The 27071-nt window shown below is 37.7% G+C and overlaps 4 protein-coding genes across 5 annotated transcripts in view; 2 read left to right on the top strand and 2 right to left on the bottom strand.

The window, feature by feature from the left end:
* Positions 1 to 128, top strand: part of LOC113686956 (vacuolar protein-sorting-associated protein 25) — a 2652-nt gene extending 2524 nt beyond the window's left edge. Inside the window, exon 6 of the mRNA XM_027204643.2 lies at positions 1 to 128. This exon is cut by the window's left edge and continues 776 nt beyond it. The gene's annotated coding sequence lies outside the window, so the exon portion shown is untranslated.
* A 1231-nt stretch (positions 129 to 1359) lies between these two features.
* On the bottom strand, positions 1360 to 12224 carry LOC113686951 (uncharacterized). Its single transcript, XM_089193902.1, has 17 exons — positions 12066 to 12224; positions 11855 to 11946; positions 11107 to 11294; positions 10630 to 10703; positions 9890 to 10008; positions 9138 to 9202; positions 8306 to 8397; positions 7900 to 7999; positions 7003 to 7068; positions 6247 to 6346; positions 5637 to 5762; positions 5121 to 5250; positions 4295 to 4457; positions 3337 to 3573; positions 2987 to 3116; positions 2464 to 2565; positions 1360 to 2035 (listed from the first exon to the last, which is right to left on the bottom strand). Exons 1-17 carry the CDS (start codon positions 12089 to 12091, stop codon positions 1734 to 1736), a joined length of 2112 nt encoding a protein of 703 aa, XP_089050028.1. The 5' UTR covers positions 12092 to 12224; the 3' UTR covers positions 1360 to 1733.
* A 22-nt stretch (positions 12225 to 12246) lies between these two features.
* Positions 12247 to 18389, top strand: LOC113686959 (SUMO-activating enzyme subunit 1). Its single transcript, XM_027204647.2, has 9 exons — positions 12247 to 12477; positions 12664 to 12835; positions 13639 to 13785; positions 15082 to 15191; positions 15579 to 15690; positions 16613 to 16715; positions 16895 to 17039; positions 17182 to 17251; positions 17782 to 18389. The coding sequence occupies exons 1-9, from the start codon at positions 12365 to 12367 to the stop codon at positions 17866 to 17868; spliced, it is 1059 nt and encodes a 352-aa protein (XP_027060448.2). The 5' UTR covers positions 12247 to 12364; the 3' UTR covers positions 17869 to 18389.
* LOC113686957 (betaine--homocysteine S-methyltransferase 1) lies at positions 17061 to 26077 on the bottom strand. Of its 2 annotated transcripts, none has more exons than XM_089193903.1 (9): positions 25900 to 26077; positions 24935 to 25070; positions 24535 to 24638; positions 23378 to 23572; positions 22592 to 22739; positions 21058 to 21237; positions 20348 to 20478; positions 19597 to 19694; positions 17061 to 19117 (listed from the first exon to the last, which is right to left on the bottom strand). In XM_089193903.1, exons 1-9 carry the CDS (start codon positions 25915 to 25917, stop codon positions 19021 to 19023), a joined length of 1107 nt encoding a protein of 368 aa, XP_089050029.1. In that variant the 5' UTR covers positions 25918 to 26077; the 3' UTR covers positions 17061 to 19020. The 2 variants fall into 2 exon arrangements, with proteins under 2 accessions (XP_089050029.1, XP_089050030.1); XM_089193904.1 differs by having other exon boundaries at positions 24935 to 25057; positions 25900 to 26072.
* Between the last annotated feature and the right edge of the window lie 994 nt (positions 26078 to 27071).

Here is a 27071-nt window from a genome sequence, read left to right as displayed (position 1 = left end):
CTGGGTGGGTTGAGATAGGGCAGTTTGTGTACTTAATCATTTCATTTTTGTCACTGAAAAGAGCATAACTTTCAAAAAACGAAAATATCAGAAAGACAGAAAAAACCAAATTTATCTGAACTCAAAGATATTATGTGATCTACTGTCTCTACTGTCAAAATACTTCTAAGTGAAAATGAAATGCATCGGTACCACGCTTTCCGCTGTCTCCTTTGTAGACGTTGTTTGGTCTCGTCACACAACGCCCTTTATTTCCCGTTTGAGAGAGAGCGCGTTGCGTGACGAGACCAAATAACGGTTACGAAAGAGACTACGCGTCCTGCAGTTCCTCCAAAAGAGAGAAAGTCAAAATTCTTCTTCTACAGTTAGTTTCCTCAAAAATATAATTCCGCGTAATTTTGCTACGAAAAGCGAACCGAAACTTTGTTGTACCTCCAATAGACCCTAACCAAAGATATATATTGCGATATCGGATAAGTGAAGATACACTGAACAACAGATAAGGATTATATTTCAGAGAGGGCTCCCTATTTGGTTGTTGCCTTTCTGGACTTTGCCCTCTGTGTGTGAAATGCGTGATAAAAAGCAGGTTGTTTTACTAGGAATTAACGCGCAATTGGGTTAAGGTCAAGTTAGCTTAAAGCGACTTTTAATTCGTAGAAAAGTCAAACGCGGGAGAATTGCTTGGAAAACTCAATATCAGTAGTATTTAGTTTCATGTGAATTTTTTTCAGCGGGGTTGGACAATGCAGTTAGAATACGTAATAAAGTACCGGTTGTTTACAAAAAAATGACACGTGATAGAGCGAAGTCCAATGTGGCAAAATGGAATTTGATTGGTTGAAGACAATTCCAGCACGTGAAAAATTACCTAATGTTCATGTAATGCAATGGTTAGGTATGTTCTGATTGGACTTTGGACGTTGTTTTCTTGGTACGTGATGGAATGTAAGTTGTTTGGCGCGTGCGTTGTGAGTAAAGGAGCGGAAAAGACACGTTTTAACTTGAAAATTTAAATGCGTACTTTTCATATCCCGATACATCTCGACCTTAATCGATGAGGCTCTCGCGAAGGCCAAAAACCATTACACTTATCAAATGAGCCCAAAATCTCTACTTAATTTCATTCTTTGTACATAGCCCCGTGATCCATGACATCACTTACAAGAAAACAATACCCAAACGCCGTGATTGGTGCAGGATATTTAAATACTATGAAATGATTGGTGCGAGATACATACCCTAATGCGGCAGTCTGACTTGTACGAGATACATACCCTGATGCGGCGATCTGATTGGTGCGAGCAACATAACACTCTATACGCTAACATAAAGTTTTTTTTGACATAAAAAGTGTTCTTCCAAAGTGTATCAGCGCTTTATTTTTGATCAGTCATTAAGTTAGACAATAAGTCTTGTAGTGCTCTAGGAATTGAACATCTGGTGGATGTAGCAATTCATGAGTGTAATAGTAGTCTTAAGTATACAGAAAATTCCAAACAGTAATTTTGTTGGCCTCTATAGCAGTCTTCTTTCCAGCACACAGACTTCCAATGCCTCCAAGTATTTATCAAAGTTTTACTCTTGCCATTCTTGACATGTTACCTTTGCCTTTGTTGCAAGAATTTTGGGGTCAGGTGACAATTTGTTAAAAAAACCACTGGTAAAGGGAGGGGTGGGGTTTGGACTTCTGGTACCCTTTCTTTTGATTTCCAACTGAATTTAGCCTCCAGTCAGTCCGCAAGAGATCCATTTTCTGCTTTTTGTAGGAAATAACAGAAAAGCATCACCGTGTTTTCCTTTTCAAGAGCATCCACAGGTATCAGAGAAAAGGCAGGAACCAAAACTGCAGTCCTCTCCAAACTCCTATGAATTAAGTCCTGTGCATTCCAATGGTCCATAACACCTTTGACATAAAATATTCTCAAGTACATCAGATGAGAAAGGCTGAAGTCGTGTTGTGAGGTGCAGCATTTTAACTCATTAACAAATGTCACCATGACTTCCTCCAGGGTAAAATCAGCTGATGTACTTTCTGAAATGTGCAAAGGAAAATTTGTAACAAAGGTTGTTGACTTGGCATCGGAGACAGGAGAATTCTCCAGCTATTAAGCAGAATTCTCGGTCAGATTTGGGTAACCAGAGTTATGTTATATTTAGACATGGAGCCATCATAAACGTTTTTTCTTGTTACTTTATACAGTAAGTATTCTTCTGCTGTTACATTTCCTGGGATGTCACTTGTTATTAACTGAGAACTCACTCAGATGGAGTAAAAAGATGCTTCATTCTAGAACCTGAAGGAATCTTTCACTAGTGTGTACCCTCCAGTAACTTGAGAATGGAGCAACTAAAGAATCAACATCCCAAGTCAAACAGAAATACCTTTTTATGACCAGAATTTTTAGAATCAGTGGTCTAAATGGGGACAGCCCAGCACAGCTGAATTGCAAACTTACTTACCAACTGCTATGTTGGCGGCAAAGCTGCTGTTGATGTTTCCTTTGACAGCAATGCTTTTTACAACAACACTGAAACTCCCCCTATCAGCTGACGTTGAGTTATCTGATGAGTTATATTGGTGTGAAAATACAATGAATCAGTTATTGATGAATGTTGTGTGCCTGTCTGTCGCCTGAAATGTGTTAAAACATTTTAAACTCTGCTAACTGCACAGAATGCTGAACTTAATTGAATAAATAAATAAATAAATAAATAAACAAAGTGTTTAAAAGATCCAATTGGATTTCAATTGAACCCCAATCTACACTGAACCCACATTTCAAGCCAAGTACTCTAACCAAGCAAGCACACTGCCCTCACACGTGTTTACACATGGGGAATATCATGTTATTTAATACTATTCAACTTCCCCTGCATGTCCTAAATTTTTAATTCCTGTCTAAGCATGTAACACTGAATTATACCTAATGAATATAAGTGCATATTAGATTTGCTCCAAAAACACATTGATTTCCAAACTTACACAAATGCTGGAAACCTCTTCCCTGTGCTACAACATGCCATTCAATCAAGGCTCCTTTAGGTAATGCAGGCACAATGATATATGACATTAATCCTGTTGGTGATCCTTTTTCTGTCTTACTGTTCTCACACTGTTAATAAACAATTTATCAATTTTAAAAAAGGTACAGGATCAGTTAAGAGTATGTTCAAACAACCATGTCATGTTAGGAAAACACTACTCAAGCCTCTTAATCTATAAAGATAAACTGTGTCAATAGATCCATAGCAGCCACCCTTAAATTGTCCCCAAGAGGATTCTCATATTGTTTTTACCACAACATTAGATGCTGTTACCTGTCTACCTGTTACCTTATCTTTCAATGCACAGCTCCAAGCGTTCTTTGCAACTGGCACGGAAACAGATGATGTTAGAAAACAAAACCCATGCACAACACTTTGTAGTGATTCTACCACATTCAGTGCTGTTAAGATTCTGTCAACATGTTGAAGAGACAGTGGTGCCTCCCTCAAGATACCACCAGACACCATTGTCATTGCTGATGGCCATAAACCAATGGAACCAGAGACAAATATGGTGTCTCTGACCTGCAGAATAGAGAGTGACTGTTAACAAAATTCTCTTTACAGTGTCACTACTCCTGAGTCACACATTAAGGTCATGAAAATAAAGGAAATGATCCCAAATTCATTAAAGAGGCTCTTGATTGTCAAACAAATTCTCCTTATCAAGAATAGTATGGAAAATATGCTTATTAATGTTAAAGTGCAAATGGTTGCAAAATCAAGTCTACAGGAAAAGCTTATTGCTCATCAGGGATACCTGGAAATTACCCCATCCATGGTTCCAACCACAGGAAGGCCACACAAACAGTGCGAATGCTTAAAAACTCAAATTTAGAGAAAAAGTATGTGTATATAAAAAATCTTATTCTCATCCTAAATTGCAATAAATAACGTTAAGTGCTCAGGGAAAGTTTGGCAATGGACCCTGATCTGAGTGCAAAGTGCTGTTAATAGTTAAAATTTGTAAGCACAGGAATGTCAATATAAAACAATTCAGGTAAAAGTGTGCTAATTGTTAGTAATGATAGGTAAGAATAATCACTGCAATTTAGTGCCATAGCAGGAAGCTTTTCGATCGTCCCTTATATTTCCTCTAAATTCAAGTATTCAAGGGGCTACACAGATTATGTTCTTTGACTCAGGCTTTATAATCAGGAGCACTGTTATTGACCCCTCAGCGGGCCACTGCATCTCCCCGGTGACTAATAACAAAAATCCTACCTTATAGCTTTAATATAATTACCTTTGTTGCCTGGCTGTAAGGTCCAATATTTGCTGGCGCCCAGTGAGAAATGCTCTGAACATGCATAGCTTCTCGCAGTGAATTGTTAGCACCTTCAGCAGCAACTACAAGGCAATCAACTTGAATGGCAACATCCTCTGGTAAGTTAAGCTGAACACAAGCCCTTTAAAATAATAAATGGTCTGGAATTACAACTTCTTCAATGCTTGATTCCAGTATTTCCCTTATCAGATTCAGCAATCATCAATTAGTTAATGCCTTATGGCAGATTGCATGAACAAAGAATATAAAAAAAAAAGAAAAAATAAGATCAGTTTTACCTGGGTATGATTTTTCTGCCACATTAACAAATTAAAAAATTGTTCATTTTCCAAAATTACACAGCCATGTAACCCATAATGCAGTTTAATGTTTTGTCAGTCAAGTATCCCATCATATAAAGAAGCACAAATGTGTCAGTCTTACACAAAGGGCTCATGGGATAGCATGGGAGAGCCAAAACCAAAGTGATCACCACAGCCAATCAGAGCAAAGGAAAATATCACAAGGAACCAATGAGAACTCAAAGTACAGATTTATGGGAAAAACTTACAATGGCTGACTCCCTAGACTGCTAGGAAATGTGATTGACCCTAGTTCTGATTTGATCAAGTTTTGAATTGTATTGGTTGGAAAATAGAGCTGGTTCCCTGAATTAATCACAGAGCATAGTCAAGCAGAACCAAAAGCCATTCCAAATTGTTGTTGACACTTAAAGAAAGTTCTTCCAGACACCAGCACTTACATTTGGTCATATTCCTTTACAAGACAATTTGATGGAAATTACCTTGCAGGAGGGTTCACTGATAAAAACCTCTTGTAAACAGAATTGACTTTGGCAAAGTCATCCATGTTCTTCACAAATAGGTGAACCATCATTCCATCAGACAAGGATGCCTTCAGACTTGAAAGTGTATCTACAAAGGAGACAAGTTGGCATTTCAATGATTATGTCATCACCTAGCTTTTTACTTGGAATACCACAGACCCACCATATTCAAATTTCAGTTCAGTTTCACCATCACCTAGATGTTATGTGTGGAATGCCACAGGCATACCACAATCAAATTTCAGTCGAGATTCTCCATCATGGTGGTCTCATATCATATGGTAATTAGCCATGTGCTTGTGCTTCTCACTGGAGTTAAGCCCTATTGGCTAGGCTTACTAGGAGGGGTGACCTCACATAATATCCTGTGTTGTTAACTTTTTTTTTCAAGTCTTCATTTTTCAAATCCAAATCATATCGAAACAACCTGAGCTGCTCAGTTACCCAGTTGCCTGGTTAACTGAAAAATCTCACCTTGTAAACTCTGGAACACATTTCTTGTTACATCTTCAATTGCCAACTTTTCCCCTTCAACAGTGCAATGGCCATATATCCCAGAAAGCCAAATATAGTCACCACATCTGCTAAAGAGGATTCTACCTGATGAATAAAATGAGACAAGTGCCTAACCAGGTAACTGTTTCAACCATAACTGTAAATAATAAGGTGCATGGAAGTAAGCTCCACATGCATATAGTGTAGATCACTACATTCTCCTTCCAAATGCCACTAACATGTTTTCAGATCTGCAACCCATGGAGTTGATGATGCATCAAAAATCACCTTTTGACTTTTTACAGCCCCACATCAGTGGGGATATTCTCAAAACTGTTCTCCATACATTTCATATGTTACTGTTAATGAGAATTTATTTAGCAATCAAGTGCTTCTTCAGGTCATTTCCTTTATTTATTCCTTTTTGTTTGATTCAAGGGCAATATTGTGAGGAAAAATAAGATAAAAGGCAGTTACTTTTAAAGGTTGAAAGGCTTACGATCTATTCTAGGAAACCCTTCAAATGAACTATCAATACTTGCAATCATAATGAACTAACACATGACCTTAAATCAAAGTTAAATTCTACCTTGAAGTTCCTTCCTTAACTCTGGTTGACTCATGGGAATCTTTATATTCAGCCTTCTCTCCACAATTCCCTTTTCTTTTCTATCTGTTGTGTTGTTTGGCTAACAGAAATAATCATTATGATTCAGAGAATTATAATGACAGCTGCACGATGAAAAATTACGAAAAAGAGCTCTAAGAAATTCTTGCTGTTAGTGTTAAAATAACCATATCCTTAAAAGTGCCATTGAGTGAGCTCATAGTGTGAACTAATTCAGTTGATATGATAATTTTGGTTTCATCAACTGAGTTGATAATCTTAACTGGCCACCATAAAGAGTTTCAAAGCTTGCGTTTAGAACATTAGCCCTTCATCAAAGCAAATGATGCTTGCTTCAGATGATGTTTGCAGGCTGTAATCTATCTTTGAATAAGTATAATTTGTAAATTGTTATAAGAAGGTTTATCCATAAAATACAATAGTATCAGACATTCTAAATACTGCTAGATGGTGGATTGTAACAGTCCAGTGTTTCATCATGTATTGTAGGTCAGGGCAAAGATATATTAGGGTGAAATTGTCAAAACAACAAAAATAGAAACACCTACTTACAGTAGTTTAATAAAAAAAATTCTATAATATTATGTGACTTTATGTAACATTATTGTGGTGATGGCAGGAGCCACCCATCAACAAACCATATTTGTTTCTTTATTTGCCTCTTTCACAAATACTAAAGATCATTGCTCTGAAAAGGAAGTTGAAAAACATCCTTACCAGTACTTCCAACTTGTCAAATGATTCCCCATGATTGTGGTTTTCTAGGCACAGCTCTGAATTAACCTAGAAAAGATGGAAAGGAATAAAAACAATTTGAATAAAACAGGATGTTCAACCACTGTGAAATTAGTGTTGCAATTAACTGCTCATGATCTGCTTTGACCTCTACAATATATCTTCAATTTCAACATTTTCAAGAAGAAATGTAAAAGCAGAGGAATTGAAGTGTAAAGTAAGAAGAGAATATTTTTATCTCTCACCCTTTATACCCTAACATCAGTATGCATATTCTCCATTCTGTTCTCAATACACTTCCTTAGATGCTGACAAGGAGAATTTGTTTGACATTCATTCACAGGAGCTTCTTTTGTTGGTGATCATTTCCTTGATTCTCATAACTTAGATGTGTGATTTGGGATTTATATTGTAAGAAGAAATTAGATGTTCGTCACCCATAGGGTCACAGGGTTAAAAGATAGGGATCAATATCAGTATCTGGGCAACTGCCCACCTACCCCTCCCCTAACTCAACAACAGTCAATTGATAACAAGTTAGGTTAATGTTGGGTCAGGGGAGGGGTAGGTGGGCAGTTACCCAGATACTGATATTGATCCAAACATAGTTCTAATGCAGCAAGGAGAATTGGAAAATAGAGAATTCTCTAAGCTTCAGTGGTTGATGAACATCCTGCTACATGTATATTAATTATTTCGTTTACTTTAATTTAAAAACTAAAATTAAAAGCTAATTCACTGAATAACAACTGTCCTATTGAGAAAAAACCATTCAGCTGATAATTCTATACATTCTCAACACTTGTTTGCTGTAAAATGCATGGGCATTGTTGGGAGAAGTTACATGTTTATCACAATTAGGATTTCACTTTCCTGTACCTTATCAAGTTCTTTATCCTCCACATACATTTTCTTGAAGCGAAGAAAGCCCACAGGGGCAAAGGCATCATCTGAATGAATGACACTTTCACTTTCATCTCTTGTGATAAAAAGAAAAGACATATGACTCTTTTAAAAGCTATTAAGACAGAGTGCATTGCATTTTTCCCCATATTATGTGTAGGTTTTTTAACCCATTGTTAATTAAAACATTCACTAACCCTTATTTACAATAGCAACTCTTCAGAAGAATTTAATTAACTGCAATTTTTTTTGCACTCTCAGTAAATTTTCAAAAATCAAACCTTGAGAGAAGGGATAGCTTCTATATGGAAAACCACCTAGTGCCTCTGGAGAAGGGGGTTAAGTTTTGTAGTTAACTTAATATTCAATCAAAATAACTCACATGACAATTTTTTTCTTGAACAAAGGACAATCCAAAGTAAAAGTTTCATACTCTCCTCCTTCCCCACAAACATTTGAGCCATATTTGTCTTTCTAGTGAATCAGATGTAAAAAAAATATGATGTACGGAGGATGTTGCATGGATACAAAATTGTTTTTCAGTATGAAATGATATTTCTCACAAATGAGCAGTATGCCTGACATCTCATCCTGAGCAGAGTTTCAATACTCCCACAGGTAGTTGTTTTGCACTAATGAAACTGGGATATTGTAGCCCCTTCAACTTCTAAGCTAGATTACCAGCCGCTGCTCAGGAAAAAGAGCCTGCACTCCTACCCCGAACTCTGGGAAGACTGGACATGTGGAAGCCACGGAAATTGAGCTTATTCACCTCCCATACATGATCAATGTCTAACTTCTCCATGCAATTCCAATGTTATCTTATAATCATCCCGGGTTTATGGAAACAGACAAGCTCGTTAGTTGAATAGACCATAAACTCTATGTTCACAGTTACAAATACAGTTCAGATACGATTTGCATATAGCAAAAGCTAGTCAAGACAAGTTGTACAGAGAGAACAAAAGACTGAAAATTTAAATTCTCTTTGGCAATTTAAAGAGAAAAGTGTAGCAGTCAGTAAGGAGAGTGACAAAATTAATCAAATATTGAAAGTTTAAGTATCAGCTTTGGCTGGATGGTTTCTTTGGCCTATAAGCTGACATCTTTTTTTTTTAAATCTGATGATCACTTCTCTATAAGAACTATGATAACAAAGTAATAAAAGCTGTATGTATCATGTACTAAATTCATCTGATTATTCTTTTCCTTACCAGTTTGCACATTAGAGAATACACATCTGCTATGGGCAGTCCCAAATGTCTCTTTGGACTTAGATCTATAAACAGCCATTAAAAAACTAACATTTTACCAAAGAAGGACTGGTGAAAAAGAAACAAGGTTAATGACGACCTAACTCTGAGAGTGACAGCACTTTGCCTGTTGTATAACTGGAATTCCATGTTTGGCAGTAGTAACAAGAATGGACTGGCAAACATGAATAAATGGGGTAAGTTTCTAGAAAAAAAATGTGATGCTGCATTGGTAGGAGAGTATAACAGCTGATTTAGTGTTAACAAAGTTGAAAATGTAGATTGGCCACCATAAAGAGTTTAAAGGCTGACATTTCGAGCATTAGCCCTTTGCCAGAGTGAAGGGCTAATTGCTCTGACGAAGGGCTAGCACTTGAAATGTCAACCTTTAAACTCTTTACAGTGGCCAATTTACATTTTCAACTCAGTTGTGGACTGGAAAACATGCTTGCCAAAAGTTTTAAGAAAGTAAAGGGAAAACATTGACTCTGTTGTAAGTCCTCATTTTCAAAGTATTTTAAAATAATTTTCAGTCAAGAAGTATAAATTTTGTATATAAGGTTCCCCTGAGATGAAAGAATAGCTGAGAGATCTTGTTTGCAGCTAGTTCAAAATCCTGCATGAGATTTTTGTGTCCCTGTTCTGTATACAAAATAAGCTGTATTCACTCAGCTACAGAGACATGAATGTAAATTACAGACAAGTGTGAATACCCATTGCAGCTACTTTTATTAGAATGGCTTCAACTCCAGAGGAAATCATTTCACCAAGCAACTCTGTTTGATCACGTTGCCAAAGATAAGCTAGTGAGGATAATCCCAGTCTGGAGCAGCTAAAGATCAAAAATTAAAACAAATATCTCAAAAAAGACCCATTATCGGTAAGCTGTGTCTTAGCATTTACTGAATTGCTATAATCCTCATGAAGGATTAACTGGCTAATTCTAAAATCATGGTTACTAGCAGTTTTAAAAATAAGATGGGAATCATCATCAGTATTCATGCTAACTCACAAGAAAATGAACCCAACATTCTTTTACAATAAAAAATGAAAGTAATCAAAATACAAACAACAAGTAAAAATATACTGCAATACTACACACCAAAACGTCTAATAAGTTATTTATCATCCAAATCCTTTTTTTCTGCTAAGTCTTTGCTCATTTCTTATGAGGCAGGAAAAGCAAAGCAGATAGAGAAGTTTAGCGCAAGCAGCCAACTGGTTAACCAGCAGGTTTTTTTACAGTTCAAAATAACCAACTGTCCAAATAACTGTGCAACATTGCTGGATATTTGCACATTATTTGCACTCTACTTTGTGCAGTTGGATAATATCTCCTTTTATTCCAATACTTAAAACAAGAAAATCTCCGTTCAGACAAGTGCAACATTCCTGTACTTTATGTAATAATTTAAGGATGAGATTAAAATAAAAATGTATTCTGCTGTCTTACACATGTTCCACTCTAATTCGTTGATAATCAGACAAAATAGCTCCTGTAGACACTGCATCAAACTCAATGTTCTCCTAAAAGAAAACATATCCAGGTACAGTCAAAGAATGCCAAGTGTGTTTGGAACAAACAAGAGCCATCTATGTAGGGAATATAAGAGATGACTAACAAAAGACATGGCTTACATAACGCGCGAACTGAAACAAACAAGCATGAATCGCATGAGGCACTAGGTGCTTGTTGAAATGATTTGTATCTTATTTTGCTACTAATGTCAACCTTTTCACTCTTGAGATTTCATTGGCAATTCCCCTAACTGTTTTCCATACAATTCTTATCACAATTATTCTGAGAATTTGGTATTGGATCAACTAATAATCCCCTAATTGATGTATTTCTTTATTCTCATCACTTGTCTGTTTGATATTGTATTGATATTGTAGAGAGAAAATGGTACAAGCAGGCAGCACAAAACACCTTGATATTCTTAAGAAGTTTGTAGAGGTCTTCAACTTCATCTCCTTGGTTTTCTGTATACACTTTTCCTTGATTCACTGAAGATCCCTGTATTGTCCCTCGATACAGAGGCAAGTCCATGGCCTCAGCATACAGGTCTATGGCATTGTGACCTACAGTCTGGTACATATAGCTGTCCAGTTCATCAGCTGTTGTAATTTAACAGTTAGAAAATAGAAAATCACATTCTGCAAAGTAAATGCACTGGCTGGATGGTTGAAGCCCAGGACTCTGAGTTTGAGCCCCGTCTGGATCATAGTGTTGTGCTCCTGGGCAAGACACTTTATGCCCACAGTGCCTTTCTCCACCCCCCCCCCTCCCCCAGGAGTATAAATTGATACCAATAGGGGGAAGGGGGATTACCCAAGATGGTTTGGCATCTCATCCAGGGCAAGCAGCTAAAATCCTAGTCACTTCATGCTACCAAAATTAAGTAAAAAAACCGACTGGAATAGGTTGTATACAGCCACTTCCCCACCCCTTTAAAAATTATCTTCTAATGCTAGGGGGGGGGGGAGGGGGGGGGGAAGCAGTACGTATGACTGGATGGGTTACTGGACAGTTTTCAATGGTTAGGTCACTCTTTCGAATCTCAAAACATATTCACCCGCAAAATTTAATACAAAGTTTGTTATGACGGGAGAAAAATTAAATAATGTCCGGAGAAAACTCCTTCATAACAATCCCCTTCTCTATTAATCACACATACCTTCCCCTCTTGGCTTCAGATTAGCAAGTGCAACGATAGTGTGACCTTGTTGAACGCACTGCATCATGTTGTAACAGCTGTCCTTTCCCCCGCTAGTAAAGAAGAAATCAAAGCAGCTGTGAAGCTCTGGTGCACGTGTGCTTCGAACAACATCAAATGGTACGATCAACAGTGTATATCTATTTTCCCTCAGAAGAAGTCAAATAGTCACCTGATTAAAGCAACAACCCTCATCATTAAAAAAGGAAGATTTCGTCGACAATCTCTGATCACATCACCTAACTATTCCACTGTTAATAAACCAAGCTGTTTTTTTATCCATTCGAGCTCAAATCTGCCGCCATTTTGAACGCACAATAACTCAGCGGATGCTGCACGACTATATGCGTGAAGTGCACGTGGTAATGTTGCGCAGTATGTTGTTGTTTCGCGCTGTGTTCCCGCCTTATTTGAATCTATTTTGATAAAACTACGAATATCGCATCCATTTTCATATAAATTGTACCGGTGATGGTTGAAAATCCAAGCGTGATGGATGATCAAAACGGATCTGCAATAACTGAGGATGAAGCTGCGTTGTATGACAGGCAAATACGGCTTTGGGGCCTAGATGCTCAAAAACGGTAGGTACTCTAAACAGCTGTTCTCTATTTTCTCTTTGAGTTGAACCTTCGTTGTAGAAATTAAAATGACTTTTTTTGGATCTACTCGAGTTCGAATTCGTAGGAGAAATCTGATGAGCCAGATTAAGCATCAAGCAAACCCTCTTTTGTACTATGTTATCTTTTGTTGTGATTTTTCCGCTTCAGGCTGAGAGCTTCACGTGTTTTGCTGGTTGGTATACGAGGTATTGGAGCCGAGATTTGTAAGAATCTTGTGCTATCAGGTGTGAAGTCCTTTACAATAGTAGATCCCAATCCTGTAAATGAACAAGATTTTTTGTCACAGTTTCTGGTGCAGCGACAAGATTTGGGAAAGAACGTGAGTCTCAAGTCTATGTACATTTAAGTTTACAAGATAAGGGGTAACGGCTTTTCCCCACAAAGGTAACCTGTTTTAAAATGATAATTGATCCTGTAGTCTGAATGTCGTCGACAGTGTCAGGCTACTTACCTAGGTGATCAGACTGGATAAGGGTGGGGAATGGTTACCCTTGACTGAGAGCAATTTACCGTTATGTAACTAACGATGAATGAAAGATGTTGTATCTACACCAGTCAGTATCTAAGAGCATTATAGCCCTTTCATGAAATCAGCCTGCATTTGGAAAAAGGTTCCAGCCAATTAAGTTCTGGAGTCATAACATCAAGTCTGGCACCCAATCGAAGCCAAAGAACTGGACTGTGAGAGACTGGATTTCACATAGTTACATTTCTTAAACACATTGTAGGCAAGGTTGGCATTTGAAAATTTAGCATTGATCTTTCATTAGACGTCAGTGGACATGTTTGTGGATTTGCATCATTACCTAAGCTACATGTATCTTAACCCTTTAATCTTAAGAGTGACTGGTATCTAATTTCTCCCCACTGTGTCACTATTGAATTAAAAAAACTTGCATTATGAAGATAAAATAAATAATCGCTAACTTAAGAGATTCTTGATTTTCAAAAAAAATTATCTTAGTCAACACTGTAGGAAATTTAAAGAGAACACTATAGGGAAGATGGAGAAGGTGATAACTGATGTAAGAGCACAAAGGTTAAACTCTTCGTATCTTAAACCAATTTTAGTGAGTACCAGTGGTTTGTGATATTGCAACTCCTCCCTTGATTTTACTGTAGCGTGCAGAGTCTTCTCTACAACGGGCTCAGCAACTCAACCCTATGGTACAAGTTACGGCAGACAGTGAGGATATTTCCAAGAAAAGTGATGATTTTTTTAAAAATTTCGATTTGGTGGTAGCCACAGACTGTTCTGCAGATCAGCTGGTAAGTAATTCTGCATAGAAGACTCCTTTCTTAGTTTTACTAGTAAACAATATAATATCACAATGCTGCAATCTGATTGGCAACGTTGCTTGCTATTTGTTACATGATGGCTAGTTAGTAAAAGGAGTCGCATTGCAGTGTAACATTTTATAGAGAATGAACAAATAAATGATGATGTTGTTTTCTTGATTTTTGTATGACTGGCATATTTATTATAAAGCCATTTGTGTAGTTGCACGTGATTGCTAAGGGAGTGAGTTGATTTTGGCTTTCCCCTTTTAAACTACTGGATATTAATATAATAAGTTGAATTACAAATTTAAATCTTTAAGTCCCACAAGTGACCAAGACAGAATTTCTCCTTACACTATCAGTACAATATCAAACAGACAAGTAATGAGAATAAAGAAAAATATAAATTAGGGGATTATTAGTTCATCCAATTCCAAATTCTCCAAACTAACATCATATGAATCGTATCGCAGACAGTAAGGAGAAGTACTAATGAGATCTTGAGAGTTAGAGGGTTCGTATGATCTATTGAAGGAAAGATGCTTAGATGTCATTACCATTAAAAAACATTTTGCTTCTTTATTATATAATTGAGAGACACTTAGATAGCATTACCATCAACAACATTTTGCCTCTTTATTGTATAAACGAATAGATTCTCTGTGGTGGTTGGTCTGTTCAATGATAGATCACAGAAGATGTCTAAATGTGGTAAGAATATCAGTGACGTACTCGGCTGTGCCCCAACTGTCACCTTTTTGTTCTTGCCTCATTTTGATGTCAGCTATGATCTCCTATTGAACAGATGCGTGGGAACATGGAATCTGTAAACATAATTTATCAGCTTATAACCTTATAAGGCTAATGAAGGCTAGTGACTGACAACTGCCTGGTTTATGCAGTGATGTGTGAGAGTTGAATGTATTTCCCAAAAAAAGTGTATGTGGGATTTTGGTCCAGTTTTGTGTGCAGTTACAGTGTAGCCCAGATGTTAACCTCCTACTTGATGGAAAATTCCTAATCATGCTACTCTTATTACGAGTAATTTAATTTTGACATATAAATTTTCTTTATTTAACCCTTTAAGTCCCATTAGTGACCAAGAAAGAATTTCTCCTCGCACTATCAGCACAATATCAAGCAATCAATAAGGGGATTATTTGTTGATCCAATTCCAAATTCTCCAAACTAACATCATATGAGTTGTATAGGAGACAGTAAGGAGATATTACTAGTGGGATCTTGGGAGCTAAAGGGTTAAAATGAATTCTCTTTGTTTCCTAGATTCATATGAATGATGTTTGTCATGCTAATGGTGTAAAGTTCTTTGCTGCTGATGTGTTTGGCTTTTATGGATATATGTTTGCAGACCTTGGAGAACACAAATATGTAGAGTATGTCAATAAAAGTTTGTTTTGATAGTCTCAACTAAACATAAAAATTAGCAGCAATTTGGTCAATTCCAGTCATTATGACAGGGCTCCAAGCTGCAATCATTTTTGTCACCATGGCAAGTAGAAAAAAAAAATTTAGACAACTAAATTCTCGATAGGAGTTGCTTAGGGTTGTAAAGGCAGAAATCTAGTTCTGGAGATAAAGACTTGCATATAGACTTGAAGAGATACAGAATTGAGATATATTGATCTTCTCAAGTTTGAAGCCTGTTTTTGGTCAGTCCACTCAGCAGTTACAATTCAGATAAATTAGTTGTATATTGCAATATTTGTAAGTATGTTGTCTTTAGCATGACAATCTCTTTTCAATGAACTCATGTCTTTCAGAGAAAAACCTAAAGTTGTTACAGCATCAGAAAGGAAAAACTCAAGTTCTGATGGTGAACCAGAAGCAAAACGTAGAAAAGTTGATGCCAGTGAAACCGTCATAGTTCAAAAGGTAATGAGTGTCTTGTCCAAAAGTTGACTGTTACTGAGGAAAAACAGTAATCAAAATTCCATTGGGCATCAACCTGTGGGACATTTAAAAAACTTGCCTCCAGATAACAAGTGAGGAGGATCATGAATCATTTATATCAAGAGAACATTGAAACTGTTTAAATAGCTATATTTCCTTTTCATCTGCTAAAAATAATGATTAAAGAAATTTTGACTCATTTTTCCATTGGGACTTTCAAAATTACAATCAACTTGAAGAGGACCGTAAAATATGCATTTAGTAGGATAGAAAAACTCAAAAGGTGCATTATTGACTCTTAAACTCTTAGAAGTGATTATCATGTAACTTCTCCCTATAATATCCAACATTATCTAGCAAACAGGTAGTGAGAAGACTGAAAGTTATCAGGTTGAAGTTTTTATCTTGATGTCTAGCAGATAGGGAGGGGGTTAACAATTAGATCTTGGAAGTTGAAGGGTGAAGCATAGAAAAATCAAGGAGTGCTAATGACAGAAAAGGTCAAAACAGATTGCAATAAAAGCACCAATGATTTTGGTATCTTTTATTGAAAGAGAGTAAACTATTTAATTCGATCATTTCAGTGAATGACCTTTGATACCGAATATTTTTGTCCTTTGATAAATTTTTTCAACCTCTCAACTCCCATGAGTGACCAAGACAGAATTTCTCCTTACAATATGAAATACAATATCAACCAGATAACTGATGAGAATAGAGAAAAATATCAATTTGAGGATTAGTTGATCCAGTACTAAATTCTCTGAACTAGCATTGTAAGAATTGTATGGTTGACTCTAAGGAGAATTACATATTGGATCTGGGAGTTAACAGGTTATTAAAATAAATATTATGAGTATTTCATTCTGTATAATGTGATGAGTACTGATGGTAGGTTGTTTAGTTTGCAGAATTCTATCGATTGAAAGCTGCATTATCATGCAAACTAGATGAAAGACCTGAAAAGATTTTGAAAAGATTACCTTCTGTATATTTTATGATAAAAGGTATGTGAAAGTTTATCAAAGCTTCTCATAAATTTAGTTTTATTTTGTTATCATGGCATTAAAAAAGTAATTTTGCTTACTCATTGGACTTAATTGTAAGCAATTCTCTGAAAAAATTTTTAAAACTTTGCTATCCTTTTTCATATGTACTGTTCCTTTATTTAACCTTGATTTTACAGTACTGCTAAGATTTCGCAGCCAGTATGGCCGACTGCCACAGACTTCCACAAGTTCTGAAGACAAGGAGAAATTGTTGATACTACGAGATGAAATAATGAAAGAACTGAACCTTGATGTGACACTTCTTCCTGAGGAATTTGCTTTGTAAGTGTGTTCACTGTTAGCTTTTTGTGTCTCTGATGTTTGATGAAAAATGATTTTCTATCAACTTGAGACTGTAAAAAGTTCCAGAAATTTTTAGTTACTTGCTGATTACAATGTTTTTATAATACTTTCCAACTGACAGCTACTGTACTGCAGAAGTGAGTCCTGTGTGTGCCATTGTTGGCGGCATTGTGGGGCAGGAGGTTGTAAAGGTAAATTTATAACAGTTTCAGTACACCATTTTTTTGAGACTGGCATGTGGACATGATGATGTTTTAGTTAATACTGGAGGCCTAAAATAATTTGATAGAAAGAGAACTTGTTGCAGATATGTCCAATGCTGTAACATGTTGGGCTGAAAACAAAAATTTCAAAGAAAAAAGGGGTTCACCATACTCACTTCTGTTTGATTCTCTCCTTTTTGACAATACTCTTGCAAACCTTACTCTGGAAAACAACAGGCAGAAATCATGTACTTCAAGGATTCAAAATGTAATACCAGGGAATTACTTCAAAAGATGTCAATGTTTGTACAATTGTTTGTTAGGGCCAAACATGACAATGATTTCTTTCATGTCAATTATTTCACTTGCAGTAGTGCATATCTGTGAGTCAGATCTGTTTTATTCATGTCTCTTAGTAAGGAATGAGTACTCATTGGTTATTGGCAAAGATCTCACCATGAAATTTTCAGCATCTAATGCCACTACTCTGGTTATTATTTATCTTCATTCTACTGTAGGCTGTTTCAGGAAGAGATGCCCCACTGAATAACTTCTTCTTCTACAATGGTGTCGAGGGTCATGGATCTGTGGAATGCTTTAAATGATGTTCAAACAATCTTACATTTTTCCTATAACTTTAACTGAAAACAGTGAAGTCCTGTCACAGGACACTTTGTTTAAAAGGAAATGAATCACTGGTCATCTTTGAACCTCCTTGTGTGGTGGGCCACAGGATTCCCACTGAAGAGACAAATTACTTTGAGATGTGCAAGTCACATTTGTTGTTGTTGTTGTTGTTGTTGTTCTTCTTATTATTATTATTTTTATATTATTATTATTATTTTATGAAAGATGAGCATTTTGTTATAAGTAAATAACTATTAATTAATAGTAAAATATTATTTTAAGTGTATCTGATAGTAGTCCAAGGGTTTTGTACTTGTACTTTATTTTTCTTACTATTTCTACGATCAACATCAGGATGGCATATGATCTCAAAATTTTGATAGGGAAAGGAACACCGTACGACTTTTCGTGGGAAATTTTCGTACATTGATAAAGGAAAATTTTATATGTAGCTCGGTTTAATTTTGAGCATATTACAGATTGTCCTTGAATTTAAAAATGAAATTCTTGCAGAAAAAAAATCCCGCAATACACAACACTGCAAATATTTACTAAAGGAGTCCATAAAAACCCTCAGGGGAGTAGGCAGAGGAGTAAGCTGGTGGAAAGGCTGGGGTAGGGGGTAAGTCCCTTGGTTTGATTAAAAATGCTCAACATTCTGATGTTTGAGGGGAGTATTTCACTTACGCAGGAAAATGAACAGGAGAGAATGTTTTTGAATGGGCGTCATGGATATATGTGAAGAGAAGTAAGGGCATAGCGAATGCCGCTTAGGGTCACTAAGGAAATATACTCCCAGCTTTTTGCCATTGATGAATAGTGTTTCAAATGGGTGGGATGTAAGATATGAAACAGTTAGGGAAGCCTTGAACAAAAACAGCACGACCGAACGCGCGTTTTGCCATTTTGATACCGATCAAAAATTTTTTTTCGCAGGCAATTCCACAGGCGATAAGACCTTTCGTTGGAAAGAAGAAACTTCATTTGTTTCGTGAATTATCAGCTTTCTGAAAGAAATTAACTTAGTACTCTTCAAGGAAAAGTCTTATCGCCTGTGGAGTTGAGGTCTAGGACAGACGAAAAAGAAAAAACAGCGAAACGACTCAGCGTTCACGAAACCAATTCTTTACTTATTGAGGTTGGCCAGATCCTCTCGGTCCACTAAATGAAGGACAAAACGGTCGACCAGAGGCTGGCTTGAGGTTTTCCCAGTACGCTCGATTAGCCCTATAAAATACAAGAAACAGAATTATCGTCAAGGAGAATTAGAAAAAAAAGAAGAATGTCACGAAGAGCCAATGGAAACAACGTTGACACAAGTGAACTGCCTAGAGCGCGGGAAAACGAGGGCGGGCAGATTGCAGTTGGTTTCCGTTGATCGTCGGATTGGTTGAGAAAGTGGCGCGAGTTTACCAGACCAATCACAAAGCGAAATACAGCTAACGCCATCTCCCAATCAAAGTTGCTCAAGTTTTGATTCTGATTGGTTGAGAGGGTCAGGTGGCGCTACTCTCCAGACAAGTCACAAAGCGAAGTAAGGATAACGACGATGCATTTTGGGATATTCTTCGATACTACTCCGTTGCAAGAACTAAATCTTAGTATAACTAACTTAGCACTAAAGTGATAGCCATAGAACTTAAGTCACCTCGCGGGCGCTTAGGGAATTGAGAAGGAATTCTATTCACAATTCGTTACGGACCCACCTTGCTCGAATCGAGTCTACCGAATGATGTTTGAGTGCCTCTCCCCAAGGACTGTGTTTTTCGCTGGCGGCGGGTAATCTACCTCGTTCAGGAGCAAGCTAAACAGGAAATGGAATTCATTTCTCTATCTATAGAGTTGATAAATAAACTCATCCCATTTTAGAGAAACTGGTCTCGTAGCTTACTGGAAAACCTATTTTTTTCCGTATAATGGGTTAGTCAAGGTTTGATTATTTTCCCAAATTTATATCGAAGATCATTTCATTACCGGAGCACCCACTCACCCTGTGTATACCTCATATCAATGAAGAGAAAGCTGCCATCTCTGTCGACGTCACCTTTAAACAAAGCCTCGAGTCTTAAAATTTCCACTCTGATTTATGCACAAAACCTGCCAACTTTTGACGCGAGGCATTCATCACGAGTGAGCCTAGATATTTCGCAGCGAACCCGATCATATCGAAAGAGATTTCCAAAGACGTTCCCGACGAAGAATTCCGAAGGCGTCCGAATACTTCCGATACAAGTTCGTGTCCAGGGCTCTCGCCTCTAGGACCAAGATTATCACTCCTTTGAGGAGTCTTTTTTCTTGCTCTGGTTTTCTTGAAGATCGTATTAACGTTTTGTTCATTTTCAAAAATGAGACAGTCCATGTCGTAACGATTCACATCGTCTATTCTTTGTTGTTCTACACTGATTGCACTTCGAAAAATGTCTCGAGAGTTAGATGGGAATGCAAAGATTCACATACCTCTTCTGCTATAGCCCGGATGTGGTATGGTTGAAAACCACAACAACCACCGATGTACCTCACTCCCATGTCGTAGGCCCGCCGAGCGTACTTGTGCACATCCCAGCGAGTTAATGTGCGAGGCTCTAAGGCTTAAAGAGGAGAAAAAAGGGTAAAAAGTTGGAACTCTGAGGGTAGATGAGTATAGATTTTACATCAATAAAAACAAAAAACAAATTATAAATTGAGGGAAGGTAAACTGACCCACTCTGCTTGGGCAGTGAATCTTAAGAGTAGTTTTCTATTGAGCACCGATGGTAATCTAGGATTGCTTTACTCTGATTGGTCTAGAAAACCTGTACCACTTTCTCAAACAATCAGAATCAAATTTTAAGTCAGTCTCGCTTCAAGTAGTTTGTTTGTTTTTACCATCCGTTCTTCCGTTCTTAAGGGAACGTTTTGATATTTCCCTTTCCTCTGATTGGCTGTTGAGAGTCATTTGGTTTTTGTTTTACAACACTCAAATTGAAATGCGCTCTAAGGACAAACACGATTAGCAGGGGTTCCTCTCGGTCGGGAACTAGAGCGAGCATATATTGGCCTCGGCATGATAATGAGTCTCCGTGACAGTTGAGATATCTTACACTCTACTAATATAGATTTGATTTTAACAAAATAGAAGAATAGCAAATGTATGGGTAGCTCACTAAGGAGTTAAAAATCACACTTACCAAACGGAGTCTCTGGTAAATCAACAAATCCTATTTCAGTATCTGGAGTATGATAACCCACCGGTTGAACCATCAGGTAGGTTTTAAGTCCTTCCTTATCTAACGCCTCTTTCATCAGACTAATGGTCTGTAAACTTTTCTCAGGATCAAAGCAACAGTTAACACCTACCAGGTCAGCACCTGAAAGATAAAAACTTGTTTCACTACACTATTTCGAGTTCAAATTTCACTGTTTGAAATGTTGTGGAGGTAAACTTGAAATAACTAACAATAGCCTCTATTTGGCGCGGAAATATGCCCGCGGACATTATCTGTTCCAAGATGCGAACAGTTTTCCGAGGAAAACTGTGAGCTTCGAGGAACAAATTATGTCCTGGGACAAGTATACGAGCATATTTTCGCGCAAAATAGAAGCTTTTGTGTTAATCGTCCTTTTAATTTTTTGCATTGCGCGTGAAACTATGCATACAACCAGCCTAATGTTTGCTGCATGGTATGTTCTCTTTTGAGTGTGTTCGGGTATGTCTTTGATGAACAAAGAAATATTTACGATCTTCTGTAACAACTATAAAACGCTCTCTTATCTTGAATTAAACTTTAGAGGAAGACTTCAGTATCTTAGTGGACGTGAGGCTTGAAAAATAGGGAATATCACTTGGGTGATATATCGGATATCCCCCAGTTTTAGCCGGGGAATATTCGGTCTTGTGATGCACTTAGACCAATCGCTTGTATGCAAAAGTATTTGACGTATCTCAACTGATAATACCACGTCTTTTGAGCAAAATTGGATCACGTCATAAAGTGTCAAGCATTTATTCTGTGTTCATTGTGGGGTTCTATTAAGAGCCAATCATAGCAAGGAAAGTGACCAAATCGCGTTGGTTTTAGTGTCGAATCTGATTGGTTGAGAACGTGCGGCGAGTTTTCTGGACCAATCATATAACGAAATGAGGCAAAACCAAAGCAGTCAAGGATTACTTTCGACTCTCAACTGAAAATTTCTGTAAAGGTAAAGTACGCTATGTTTCTTCATGTTATAATGCTCTGTGCTAATTAAATTCAAGGTACGTCGCGGAACGCCATGACATGCCAAAGCCACAGAATGTCAAGTCATCTTATGTTTTTTCAGCGTCATGCGATGTAAAAATGTCATCTATTCCGACAGGTCATGTCACTTATTTTTACGGTGAGTCACAACATCACCACTTTGCGTCGTGTCATGACATGCCATGCCATGTCCAACGTGTCAATCAATGTCAGTATATTTCGCTTTGACAAGGGGCTAACGCTCGAGACGTTAGCTTTAGAACACTCTCTACAGTGGCCAATGTACATTATAAACCCATTTGATAAAGCCAAATCATCTTGTTATACTCCCCAACCGACATGGCACCACAGTTTCTGCAGAAACTTACCCCCTATATTCAATGTCAGTACATGTCATGTCACACTGTGTCATGTCAAGTCCTGTCGCATCATGTCATGTCACACCGTGTCATTGCAAGCGACGTCACATCATATCACACCATACCAGCCCTTGCCAGCCTCACTGCACATTCGCCTGACGGTACATTCTGCATGTCACCCTTTGGTCCAATTTGCATGGTAATGGCTACTGGTTTTCCTGTGGACTTCATCACCTCTACTGCCCATTCCGCTTCTTCTACATTAGCAAAGAACTGAAAAGGAAGGGCACTTTCTTAAGAGATTTGCCAAATGACAAGGTAATCAAAAGCTGGTACGAGAGAGAATCTCAACATGAAATCCAGACGCAAAGCTTAAAGATAGCAGCTAATGCCTAAGTCCTGATCATTTCTTTAACCCTATATACAATAACATCAGTAAGCATATTCTCTATACTGTTCTCTAAATATTTCCTAAGGTGCTGACAAGGAGAATTTGTCCAACAATCAAGAGCTTCTTTAGTACGTGATCAATTCCTTTATTCTCCTGACCTTTATGTTTGATTTAGGGGTAATGGGTAAGGAGAAATTAGATACCAGTCACTTCAAACGATATCCTAGTCATTTTTAGCATTTTATAGTCTCAAAAATGTGACTTGGTTAGAAATCTTACGACAGCTAGTTTCTTGCGAGACAGACTCTATTATTACAAATTACACAAATACAGCATGGGCTAATCTAGGCGGGTATTACTGAGTTACATTAAGCTAAAAGATAAAATTATCATGCAATTACAAGTTAAAAGTTAAATTAACGAACACATAAACATGCACAGCCAGTACAGCAGGCAGGGCAAATAATCACTAGAACTAGCGTTGAAACGAAAGGTAGAGAGAGGAGACTGGAAATCTTACCTCGCCAATGAGAATATCCGCATCATTCTGAACGAAAATCTCGATTTCATCTCTAAACTTCTTCATTACAACATCTTTTCCAGCACCTTTCTGATACAAGAAAGCAGTCTGACATATACAACCTGCAAAGTACACCCCTCCTTCTTGTGCCACGCCCTTGGCAAGGTCGCACGCTGCTTGGTTTATTCTCTGAGTCTGAAAGAGAGTTCGATGATTGATCTTAAAAATGGTCTAGATAAACGGACCGTATTTAATATTGGCTTACCATTGTGCTATTCCTCGCGAGATTCTGAGAGAACACGAGGAAAGGCTGTAAACCATAACCCAAGATATCAACGGTCTATAATTTTTGAAAATTAATCTAGAATTAACAGTAAAGAATAAACAAAGGAATGTGACCTATCAGAGCTGCGTACAATCTCAGCTGTTAAAACAGACCCCAAGCAGCCCAAAAGTGCGCACAATGAGCCTCTGTAAATATGTTTATGTCTCAAAACTAACGAAACTTAAATATTTTTGTGTAGTAATAAAGGGTCGCATGCTAAACCCAGAAATCTGCCCTCTTTTAAGGGTAAAACAGGGGAACTAAAAACGAGCTTAATAGCCATAAATCAGCCCAGAAAACTCACAAGATTCATAGAAACAAACACGAAAGCAAACTAGTTCAAATTGCTAAGCGACCGTTCATTCTCAAATAAATCCTAACATATCGACTATTGTGCAACATTAACATATTTACATATTTACAGAGGCTCATTGTGCGATTGAACAAACACATAGTCACCCCTGGGTAACAGGAAATACATTTTCTGAGAGAATTAATGAGATGGGAGTTTTTTTACTTCGCAAAAAACGGAAATTGGAAGGAAAGAGTTCGCCAACCAATATCCAGTTTGATTTCCATCCATTTTGGAAATGCCCCCGTAAAAGAAATATCCAAAACGGAAAAATCTCGTTTATCGCATCACAAGCATGCAACCCAAGCGCTCACAAAAACAGTAACTCTCTCCACATGCTCGCTCTCCACAAGAATCACCCGTCAATCACACTCGGTACCGGTTTCCGTCACCGGCTCTCAGAAGGCGTTCACCCCAACAAAATATTAGTCTTTCTAAAGAACAGCCCGCCTCGTTTTCGCGAAAAATTTATCACCTCACCCCATATTTGGCATGGTCTCCTCCCAAGTCATCGTCCATAGAGAATGTGAAACCTTGAATGACGTCAGCTCCTGCTCGAAGAAACTCACGATGAAGCTGGCGAACTACAAAATATAATTATCGAGGATGAGAAAAGGGATTGTTAAGAAAAATGAAGAGAACGAAGATTGAAAATAAGTATTTTATGCAGGACTAACGAAATGAACGAAGAAAACAAGGGACGGCGAAGGAACTTTTTCAGCCAACGTCGCCTACGAGCAGGCTCCCATTTCGCCCCATCATTTTAGCGCTGCAGGATTTGAGACGAATCGAGAAGATCGAGGTTTGCCGGAGGTCAGGCACCAATAATAAGTAGCGATCGAAGCACTAATAGTCCTCAAATTAAAAAAAGAAAACTGACCTCCGTCGGGATGTTCCACGTTGCATTCCGGTGTCCAAGGTCCTGCTTTTACATATCCACGTTTTTCCAAGGCATATGTCATCCCTCCATCTCCTACTAAAACCTCACCGGCGTTAAGGCGCTCTAAAATACCAGTCTCAGACAGAATAAGAAATCACAATGAAAATCAGCAACAAAGATATCCAAGGCATTTTTTCTTAACTAGGTCAACCCTTGAATTTAACCTCTAGAAGTTAGGCTTCACTTGGTGAGTTATCATATGTTAACGAACTGTTTGATTAATTGTAAAATTTCATAATAATAAAATTAAAAGAAGTTACAGCTGTATGGTATGGAAAATTTGAAATTTCCTGCCTAACTTTGCTAACTTCGATTTTAGTGGTTATTTGATGAAACAAAAGCATCATATGGGCATGTAACCCAGAAAAAAAGACTGTTTCTTGCAAAGAAAGTTGAAGAGAAAAGGTTTCTCAAGTGTCACGCAACGGAAGAACTTTGCGTGACGATTTGTAAATGCAAATACCTAACGAAAGTGGTGTGAAAAGTGATTAGCATTTGGTGTATTTGAGACCGTGCCCGACAGTCAGAAATATTCACCGAACTTTCAGTGAAAATCTCAAGCAAATCTCATAAGAGTGCTCGATATTTAACTAGAAATGCCCAGCGATTCCAAAATTTGGATGGTTTTTAGTTGACAAATTTTTCGAGCTTGTGTCTTCTGATCGATCACTCGGTCAGGTCGACGACCTAGCGGTTTTTACGGTATACACTGAAAACTAGATTGATTTTTGGAATCGCTTGACATTTTTAAACAATCATCTGATACTCTTAAGAGGCTTGAAAGAACATTTCAGTGGAAATTCTGTAAAAATTTCTGACTGCTGCGCCGTGCCTGGTTGCGGTGTATTTGACACTGCGAACGGTTTCATTAGAAAAAATTTGCATAGCTACAATATGACACTCACCTTTCCAGTAGTTGACATACTTTGCTTCCAAAACTTTGATTGAAAAGAACTGATTAAGCCTACTTTCTTCTAAGAACGTCTTGAAAAGTCGAGAGGTGAATTCATGGACAACACCTAGAGCGAGAGAGTGCGATATCTTTTGTGTTGCTTAGTCATTGGTCCGTTGCGTGACGAGTGTAATTGGATGAAGCTTTCTACATCATCACTACAAATTTGCTTGGGACGAGTGCCAATTTTCTCCTGGCTTTCGGTTAGCCAATGCTAGTCTAAGCGGGCCAGTTTTTAAAGAATCTGAGAACAAAGAATTTATAATCGTAGAAAAAAACGATTTACAATACATTAAGAAAGAAAAAAAAATGACAAATTGTTTATAAAATGGGAAGGGAGGGAACAAGCGCTTCGAATCCCTACCCCCCTCCGTTCCTTTTCACCTATGAGAAAGCTCGGTATCACATTGCACAGTTGAAAAAGCGTTTCTTCTTCGATAACTTGTTTGCTAGAATGATTACTTTAATTCTGGTTTTTCTTATAACAGAAACTGGTCTATTACAACTCGTATTTCGCTTTTTACCCCCTTACAGGGCAACAGGGGGCAATTTTCATCCGAGTTCATCGCCAGTCCACCTCATGTCCCATGCGCTAGTACTGTTCCGTCGAAAGATCTAGCTTTCGTAACCTTAATAGGGCCAGCTTATGAAAGGATTCTTGGGTTCCTATTATGTTCACTTCAAAATATGCGTTAACAGTCAGGGAGAGTTTAGTCTCCCCTCTCCTACGGATGGTATGTATACCTCTCATTCCCGGGGAGAAGAGCCCTAGGAACCATTCTACCTTCCAGGCTGCAACTAGCTGGTCGCCTCACAACAAATTTTAATTTAGAAAGAATTGGTTCGGCGAGGGAACAAAGGTGCAATCACAGCGTTTGGTACCTCTTAAGGTTTAGGGATGATCTCGTACCCAGATCCCACCGTGTAACTGTGACTGAAATAACGACCGCCTAGCCGTGGAGGATCCGGGTAACAGACTAGCTTTGGGACTACATTTAGTTTCTGGAGTTTCAAGAAAGGTGGGATGAGAGGGATATCTATCCTTTAAGGAATTCTATTACGAGTCAGACCATTACATGGTTCATATGTGACTCGTGTCCTGCATACAGCTAGGATCAACAATGT

Source organism: Pocillopora damicornis, chromosome 14 (assembly GCF_964200805.1).
Source record: "Pocillopora damicornis chromosome 14, jaPocDami1.2, whole genome shotgun sequence".
NCBI lineage: Eukaryota > Metazoa > Cnidaria > Anthozoa > Scleractinia > Pocilloporidae > Pocillopora > Pocillopora damicornis.
The sequence above is the reverse complement of the archived record's forward strand: the minus strand, read 5'-3'. Positions and strand labels throughout refer to the sequence as shown.